The sequence below is a fragment of the Anser anser genome (genome assembly GCF_964211835.1).
Source record: "Anser anser genome assembly, chromosome: 9".
NCBI lineage: Eukaryota > Metazoa > Chordata > Aves > Anseriformes > Anatidae > Anser > Anser anser.
Genome location: NC_139729.1, coordinates 8,803,533 through 8,813,398, shown reverse-complemented (window position 1 = coordinate 8,813,398; position 9,866 = coordinate 8,803,533). Strand labels below are relative to the sequence as shown.

Here is a 9,866-nt window from a genome sequence, read left to right as displayed (position 1 = left end):
TCAACCCAGACTACTAATGACATGATTTCTAAAAAGACAGACAATAAACCCAAAACATTAACATCAAAAAGGAAAACATTTTCCATATCCAAGTCCCTCGTGTGATATGCACAACAGGTTACAAATTCCCTTCCTCAGTATTTTTGGCATCTTACTGGGACCTTAATGTCAGGAAAGAACATTAAACATTTCAAAGCTGGAACACCACCACAGTGCTGTTAAGCTGCAAAGTTTGAAGACATTGATTTCTCTTAATAAAGCAGGGGCTGGGAGCGTAGCAAGAGGACTATGCAGACAGCATTGTCAAGTTATGTCCTGTATTTAAAATAACACTTGAAAGAAGTGAAATTTATGAGACAAAAATAATAAAATAAAAAACTACTGAGTTCAGGTAGTTCCCTTTAGAAGAACACAATTAGCTCCAAAATAGATCTTAATAGCGAAAGCTAAGATTTATGAGTTTAACTAAAGGAGTGGAAAGGCCAGAAGGGTGAACCAGATACCAAGCAGAATTTATCTTTATGTCCTAGCCTGTGCAACACTACACAAATGTGAGCAAACAGAAAAACTAGTCAGACAGACAGCTGGCCAAATTCTCACCTAGCGTAGAGGCTGGCTTAGTGCACTCATTTCAGAGGCCTCACGCTGATTTACAGCAATCGAGAGGGTTGCCCGCTGCATCTGCATCTCGGAAGCAGAAAAAAAGTGCTAGAGTTGAAAGTGAACAGAAAACTGAATTTGAAAAACAAAATAAAATAGCAACCTTCCAGTATGGTTTTAAAGCATTGCACAGAAGCTACTGCATTTTTTTCCACTCAATGAATTTAAGAGCCAATTTGATTTGTTTCAGAACTTACTGCTACATGCCAACGACAAAACAGCCCTGGTTCACTTATTCTCTCACAGAAAATTAAACATTAAAAACGCACACAACTTTCATGTGTCACTAAAAAGAAATCGATTTTAAAGGAAAATTAAATGCCTTCATGCTTTTTTTTTTTTTTTTTAAATAGGTCAACTGCTGACCTTCCCTACACTCCTGTGCAATTGCCCGACACTATATAGCCACATGAGGTTTGCAGAAAACATCAGCTTGTTGACCTTCTGGTACTCCTGAAGGATACAACATGGAAGAAACAAGGCAGGGGGTGGTGGTGGCATTCTGGGCTACAAGACAACTTGGGCTACCTTACGTAAGACCTTGCCAAAGTTGAGCAGTCTGTGATGTTGAGCTCCAGGTCAGGGAATAATGAGAAAGTGACCTTCTTTCACAGACTGGATCAATGCACGTCAAATAGATTAAGCTTGCTGGCAGATGAGTCAATCTGCAATTGAACTACTCCAGGGTTGTTCAATGATTCAATGTATCCGTACCTAATTTTTTTCCTAAAAACTATCTTTTCCAATAAACTCCTTAGGGTTAGAAAGATAAAGTAGAAAATGCATGCCTTTTTCTTCTTATAATCCACCTTGTTATAAAGCAGCAGTGTTGCTAATTGGCAGCTTGTCTGGGACACTATTTTGGTGACACGTTTTTTATTGATGTTCTGGGGGAAGTGAATATTTGCAATAGAGTTGCATCAACCTCGCTGACTGCCAAAAAGGTATCCTGATTCTTTACCGCCTGCTTGTAGCAATTGTATTCCATAGCCAGCCCACCAAGACCAAACTTGCACTGGTGCTCACACTGATAGTGCACAACAACACAAGGTAAGAGGCAGCTTTTGTCACATGCTGCATAGTGCTAAAAGGATGTATTATAGAGCACTGTTCTCCAAATATATGCAGAAATATGACAGAGCAGGCTACTATCATTTACCAAATGTATAGGATATAAATACATGATCATTAAAAGGATCGATCCAGACATACAACGGAAGCAAACCAGGAAGGGCAAGTTTGCTGGGAGCTTGGACAAACCCGCTTACAAAGGAAACCATTTCAAGAGCACATATCAGCAAACTCACTTTTTACCCATTTTGAGAATGTAACTTCTATTTTTGATACTGCACCAAATAGTTACTTGATCAGCGCTAACCTGATAACGTACCTTTCATAAAGTTGTCTTTAATCAGATAGAAAATTTGTCAGGAGGAAGTATTTTCTGATGCACTGGCGGTCGGTTTGAGTAACAGCTGGATTTTACGTCAGCTCTAGTAAGGTACTTCATTCTAAATGGTACATTTCCTTCTCCTCAGCTTGGGCTCTATCTGCTTTCTGTAGAGATACAGAATGTGAAATAGTTGCTGTTTTTCCTCAAAAGGGAGGTTTTGTATTTACAATATATTTGTGATGAACAGTTCTGAATGAAGCATTAACTGTCTCTAAGGATACCTGCAAACACATGGAGCTTACTTTTAGGTTTAAAGGTTATCTACATTTGAATAGATACCCATATTCAGCTCAAGAAAAAGGTGGAATTAACTCCACTATCGAGCAACAGCAGGAACTTTGTCATGGTCTAATCTTTAATGAGGGCAGTTTTTAGGCTTAACTACAATAATCCATTTTTAAGCTATTTCCAATTTAAGTTGCTGAAAGTATTTTATAAACTGACAAAAACGTGTTTTTAGTCTCCTGGAACTATTTTAAGCATTTAGTTGGTAATGGAAAACACATGTGAGTAACAAAATATCAAATAATTCTAACATCAGTATTCCCATACTTTACTTTAATCTTATTCATAGAGGCAAAATAGAAATGGAATTCACCTTATATGACCAGACAAACCAATCCTGTAATCCCCTCTGTAACTCACAGAACAGTTTCAGTGCTCTTTAAAATTACTTGACATTTTAGTAAATACAAGTACAGTACTAAATATGAGCTTTCTCCTATCATGGATCGTTACATGTAGAGCCACAACTTCCCTCCTTCTTTCCGGCATTTTAATTTTAGTAAACGTAGCTAAATCACGTATTTATTTTAAAGTGTAAGAAAGCACCATATGAAATTTCAACTTTCTATGAGCAGATAATTTTATTACAGTTCACTTAAAATTATTTTGTTTTCCATTTTCTGACCACCAGCAATGTAAAGGTTTCCTGTTGTTAAAGATGCAACTGGACAGCCATGTTCATCCAACACCAATGGGTCCATAATAATCCCCTTTTAAATGTATTTATACCTTTTGTTTCCACATAATCTTATTGCAGTGGTTCATATGACAGACTTTTTCAACATATGAAATTTACTTTTTAAATAAGGCACCTGATATTTCATTTGAACACCTCGGTTTTCAGATTTCGACAAAAGATCTTCCATAGTCTTTTCTTCCTATATCATTTATAAATGCATAGATTTTTTTGGATATTCCCTGCAGGAATTTCTTTTAGAGGCTGAAGAGTTTAGCCAAAACAAACCAAAGGAGGTGGTTTGTCACATAACACGTTTGTAAACTGCCATAACATGCTCTGGATGCAAAAGGCTTACATAGCTCCACAAAAAGAGACTAGGGAGTTCAGGAAATTAACCATCGAGAGTTACTAAACAAATATATATGTGGCTAAGTAAGTCACTGAAATCAGCATGGTTAGAGGTTATGGGCTGAAATATCCCTTATGCTCACCAGTTCCCATACTCTCCCTTAGCCAACTATTAATTGTAATTACTGGACATTGAGCTGTGTAGACCTTTGGTCAGACCCAATACAGATGCTTTTACAGGTTTTTATTTATTCTTTCCTTGTGCAGAAGCCATTTTTTCCTTCTTATCCAGCCTATTAAGTTTTAGTATTTATTTAGTTTAGAATATATTTAAATATTTTTACAGTTCCATTGAAGGGGAAGAAAAGAAAAGGACAGGGATGAGCCACAAGAGCATGTAATACTCAAGATATAAGCTGGCCAGAATAACATAACCAAGCTTCCTGGTTTGTTCCAGTTCATGATAACATGTTCACCCTTTGGATCACTCCTCATTACTGGTATTTCCATAATATTATGGGCAATGCCCCCAAGATCTCTTCCCAGGTAGCAATGGTTCATTATGCTCAAGAACCCTTGTACATACAATGTACAGACACATTTGTTTCCTTCACTACGCATTGCTGGGCACATAACATCACTGACTTACTTTCACCTATAACTTTATTATCCAGTTGCTAAGTACTGCAGGACTCTTACAACCCTTCTTGGAGTCAAATTTAGATTAGTCTACCTTGAAAAATTTTGTATAAATTATTACTTCACATTCTCTTTCAGTTCATTATTAACGTAGTGAGCAGACTAGGTCACAGCAGAAACCCTACTAATAATCTTCCATCTTAAAATCCAACCATTTGCTTCTATCTTTTGTTTCCTGTCTTTTTAACAGTTCTCTAAAGGACCAAGCTGCCCAACTTTAATGGTGTACAAGTCTTTTGTAAGGAAACCTTTCGTAAAGTTCTCTGAAGTATCTGGATTTTCAAAACTTAGAGGGCTGCCATCATTCCCACATTCATTGCCACCTTCAGAGAGCCCTGAAAAGCATTACATTAACTCTCCTCCATGAAACGACTGCAATTATCATCATATATATTCTCTTGCCCAATAATTCTATTCTTTATTACAGTCTCTAATAACAGAAGCCCAAATTCTTAAATTTTTAATTTAATCTTAATCTGAACACTAAATCTCCTGCCTGATTCAATGACAGAAAAACTACGTAAATTCTCCTCTGTAATGGAATCTGTTGTTCATAATGCTAACTAGATAATTGAAAATATACTTGTTTTCTCAACTGGAACATCTGGATAAATTGAAAAGCATTGCAGAAGTAGGCCCGAGGCCTCAACGGGAGTAACATGAAAGTGTCTGTGCTCTAAGCACAAAACTCCCAGCAGAAGTGCTGCAGTCACCACTCCATGATGAAGTTCTAGTTTTATGGACTCTCAAATTCACAGTGGCTGAAAAGGCCCTCTGTGTGACCAGCCTAAATAACCATCCATCAAGAACACCATTGCCGCCAGTTATTTTTGTTCAAAACTGTCATTTGAATACAAATTTTAGCAGTAAATACACAATAAAAATAACCCCCTGGTCTCCAAAGAGCCAAAAGGAGGTCAATGTAACACCGCTTTCAGGACCAACCATACACTGCTGCTAAAGCCTCACGCTGTAAAGCCGGTTAGAGCTCTGGGCCGCACTCTTACTGCTTTTCTGCAGCTGCACCAAGGTCAGGGGCTCGGGCTGGCTGCATTGGAGCAGAGAGGGGAGCAGCGAGGGTACCCCAGCCCATGCAGCAGCACACTGGGGACTTTGCCAGGGCTGCCCCGGCTCAAAACCGGAGCAACAGCCCACAGCAGGCAGCACCGACCACCCGAGAGATGTCATTTTAGTGCAAGGCTTAGTCAAAAGAGAGGCATGCATGCCCTCACAGCCGGCTGAACAGCAAACCTCCGGGTACAAGCAACTGTAAGGGACACCCAGGAAATGCCTATAGGGACACCACACTTAATGAGCGCACCTTCCAGTGTACTTCAGGGCACGCATCTTTGTCAAGCTAATTAAAACCAGAAATCATTTACTGTTTGTCTCTTTTCCTGTGAGGCAGCAAACAACAGGAGACAGACAGCAGAAGTGCCCTAGAGGGCACTGAATTCCCTACTACAATTACCTAGCAAAAAGGATAGTACCATCTTTAGAGACTGCTGTCTGCACCACACAACTGTGTGTTTAATGAAGCAGTTGCTTACTTTCTCAAAGAGTTGAACATGTTTTATGAGAATTTCATGATAAGCCCTAAAATGGGTAAAAATTAATTTTATACATATATACATTCATCCATCATGGATGGCCCTTACGGGGTACGGATACTTTGGTTTTGTTTGCAGAGGCTTATTTGCAAAATTATAATGTAGCCAAATGTGGAAATCAATACCTAACAAAACAAAACAAAACAAACAAACACATAAAGATCTCGAAAAAATTACAAACCTGATCCTGCTTAACCCAGAACATCTCATTCTTTGAAAATATCGTGTAACAGCAAACATCAGGCCTTATATAAAAATGCTCCATTTCCTTGCCGATTTATTGCACTCTGAGCAAAACAGAAGAAAAGCAAGCTATGCAGGCTCTGCCAAACAAAGTCAAAGAGCCCTTAAGAAATCCTGTGACTGAGACCAACTTTGACAGCGAGAGGGAAGCAAAACAGCCACCTCTCAGTGCTGGCAGGAGGAAGGTCCAGCAGGGCATTCAGTCAGCGCCTCCCCCACCTTTGGGCTGAAAATCCATCCCTCTTTGGCTTCTTCTTCATCTGCACGGTTAAGTGAGTGCTTAACAACCGAATTGGTTTTATTGTGATTTTCAACACTAAACAAAACTAATGACTTCTTGACAGAAAAAGAAAACTCTGTTTGTAAGAAACAGAAATTATAAAGCTTATCCAACCCAGGAATGAATTCAAAATTAAATGCATTCAAAAAATATCTGCATTTTTGTGACTCATTTGGCTTACCCCAAATTCTTCAAAGTCTGTCTCTCTTTCACACACACACAAAGCCTATTTTTCAGTACTGTTTCTGCAAAACAATTGGCTGAATCAGCTGAACAGAGACCATTTTTCAAATCTGTAGGAACAGAGATAGTACCATCCACAGATTAAGGAGAAAAAAAATAAAAATGAAAGCACAGATGATGACTTGTAACCCTCCACTCAGAAAAGGACAACATAGCCCTCTTTCTCCCTTCCTCCAGCAAGCCCTGTATTCTATAATGCTCACTACAGACAAAACTGGGAGACAGCATTAGCTATACCTGCATGCTAGCGGGGCTGCTAGTGCAGCACGAGCTAGAACAACAGAGAAGACTTTGCACAGGGAGATGCCCCTTTGCGCAGGGAGATGCCCCTTTACCAGCAGCCTGTGGATGTCAGACAAACATGCAGCACTACTGAGCTCCACAGAGGATCAGGACATTACTGTCAGATTAGCATTGGGAAATGCACGTACCATCTGCTTCTTTGGCTTGAAATCCTAATCCTAAAAGCTTGCAAAATAAGTTTTTATCCACTTAATGTGCGTTCTTGTATTGGTTATAGAAATGTATATGGTTTTCTTCATCATCAGCTGTATTGTTTAGTACTGAACAACTTCCCAAAGAGAACCATTGATTGCCATTTTCACCTGCTGTAGGAGCAGGTCAGCTCCCCTCAAATACCCACTTCCTTGTATTTCTTCAAATGTTAGCCATGTAGAGTTATCCAAAAGCTCCAGTTTAAAAGCCTAATCTCTTCTGCAAAAATTCAATACTGAAAAGGCAGTTGGGCACTGAGGAAAGAATGTATCCAGATGTTAAAAAATAGTGGGGATTGAATCTATAGCTTATTCTGTTTATAAGGGCGACTAAACATACAAAAGGGCAAACCAGCAAATATCTGTTCTCTTCAGATTGTATGAAAGAAAACTGCCCCCTTTACCAGATACAGAATTTTGTTATTTACCACCTGGAAAAGCAAAACTTTTCCCTATGTAATGTAACATGCTTAATACAGTAGTTTATTAAGATGATTTACAAATTAGAACTGGTACACAATATGAATTTATGTTAAACAACAACTGCAATAATTCAGAATTAGGGGGAGCAAGTCATTTAGTAAACTACGCTAAAAGTGACATTTAGATTTTATGCCCATTCATGTTTCATAAATCAAGCGTTCCTTTCTGATGCTGACATTTGAAGTAGGTTTCTGTCAACAGGGAAATCTGGGGAACAGAAAACAGCAGTGGTTCCAGCCACCCATCTGATGAGAAGCTACTGGTAGCTCTGGGAATCGTTGGTCAGCATGTTCAAGCGGGTTGCTGAGAAACTCCTCCTCCACGAGTGTCGCGGGTTTTCCTGCTCAGAATCTAGCCCTGTACACAGAATGATGGGCCACAGACATGCTTGTGTACTCACCAATAACAAATCTCTAATGACAGCAGCAAAACATTGCAGGGAAGGTCTCTCTAAACGGAAAACCTCCCCCCCAACAAAAATAGACATGCTTTTTTAGACTGTTTTGAGAACAGGCAGTCTCTAGACATTTCTACTGCAACTCCTTTTAGCTGTGAACTTTCGGGCACTAACTATTCATGTGAGCATCATCTCCAATATACCCTCACAACCAGCTAAATTCTCAAATCTCGCATCTCCATACCTCACTAGACTCTGTACGGCCAGAAAACCAGAGAAACAGTAAATGGATGAAAAGTAAAAGTGCTCAACTGCTGCTGCTTCCCAACCAGAGAAACTCCTACAGGGCACGGCCCTATTTGGTACAAAGCCAAATGTTTGGATGTGTTTCATCTCCAGTCTGCTTTAAAGACAAACTTGTTTTCGTTAACATTTTAAGATTACAGTACATATATTTACACATATTAAGCATGTAAAGCTGTTGGGGAAAAAATGGGCCAGAGGAAACCTGAAAGTTCCTTTGCAAAAGTGACTTAGGAAAAAAATCGCATTTTGAGGGAACGGTTTGCACATATGTGCAGGCATTGTTCATATCACAATTTAGAAGAGTTTCATTTCAGAAATGTTGCCCAGGATGATGATAAGAGGCATCTTATCTCCTGTATTTGAAGTACATCAAGTTACATGCTGGATTTTGGAAATGTTTGTGTCACGGACAATTTAGCTTCTGCATTCTTCTCTGTCAATGAAATTATAAAAACTCTTAAACTTCTTACTGGTGATCTGGTATACACGGAAGTTCATAAAATTCTTTTTGAGGATAGAAGATGTGTTACACAGAAAAAAACAGGTTTTAAATTTTAGTAAGTCTTCAGAAAATTAATAAAAAAGAACTTTAGAAATAAAAGCTTGTAATAAAATAAGAATATTTCAAGTCAGAAAAATCTGCAGGGTTAATTCATCCTCTCAGAGCCAGAGATATTAATAGTTCATTCATTCCTATTCAAACTGAAAAGTTGAGTTGTAAAGACATGAATGACAAAAGACCCAGTTACATGCCAACAGCATCACAGAGATTCCTGAGAAGTGTGTACTGAAAACCACAGCAAACATTTGTCAAGTTCTTTGACTTTTAAAGGCTTAGTTCGACTCACAAAACCAAGCAGCTCTCAGCGGTCAGGAAAGCCCAGCAAGCCTGTGCTTAATACCAGGAGAACCCAGGTGAATTTTCACTCCCTCCCATAAAGCTGGGGTTGCAATATGAGCTCCTGACAGAAAAACTGATGAAGAAAGTAAAGTAAAGTAGGGCTGTTCAGAACTTGGATAGCCCTACTCTGACTTTCTTTTCTGTGTGCTGTTTGGCTGCATCAAGGCTTACTTCTTCCGTCAAAATCTCACCATCTTTGCTCTTTTTATCCACGCCATACTTCTCCATCTTCTCTCTTTCTTTCAAGCATCAGCGCCTTCTTCACATTTCCTCTTTCAAGTATCTCTTCCTAGATCTTGCTGGCACTTGTCACTTTCTCTACCTTGACACACATTTCTTTGAAGCACGTGGCTCATCTGTCTCTTGTGTTATTGTTCATTCTTTGTACACCGTAGGCCCTCCTTCCAACTGCCTGTCTCCCCAGCTTTAACATTCAAATCTCTAAATGAAAAGTAAAGCACATTAGCATTACTTCTGACTCAAGAAAACGCCACTGAAAGCTGGTTTCTTAATGTAACACTAATAAAGCTGCATCACTTGACAAAGCTGACATCTTTCAAGGAATCTACAGATGGGAAAGTCCCACATCAAAGAGAGTATCTGTACTTAGATCTCTAATTAAGCTGGTAGCAGTGCTGTCCAGAGGCTATGGAAGTACCCAAAAGTACCTTCAGAAAAAAAAAAAAAAAAGATTTTGAAAGCCCTCTTTCTGTTCTGCTTATTCATACAGCATTATTTATTCTACAAGCCTACAGTGTAAAGTTAGGCACAGGAAAAAAAAATCA

The 9,866-nt window shown here is 38.9% G+C and overlaps 1 protein-coding gene across 18 annotated transcripts in view; it reads right to left on the bottom strand.

Annotated features, from left to right (window-relative positions):
* The window catches only part of SPSB4 (splA/ryanodine receptor domain and SOCS box containing 4), a 143,388-nt gene that overhangs the window by 44,798 nt on the left and 88,724 nt on the right, over window positions 1-9,866 (bottom strand). Inside the window, exons 4-5 of one of the 18 annotated variants that reach the window (XR_014588370.1) lie at window positions 2,051-2,217; window positions 601-681 (exon numbers count right to left, since the gene is read on the bottom strand). The exons of 14 other annotated variants lie outside the window; for them this stretch is intronic. Coding sequence is in view for 1 of the 4 variants with exons in the window: in XM_083849268.1 (XP_083705394.1) it covers window positions 9,515-9,522 (8 nt within the window). In the remaining 3 variants the exon portion in view is untranslated. 3 more of the 18 variants (XR_014588371.1, XR_014588369.1, XM_083849268.1) reach the window with 3 other exon arrangements.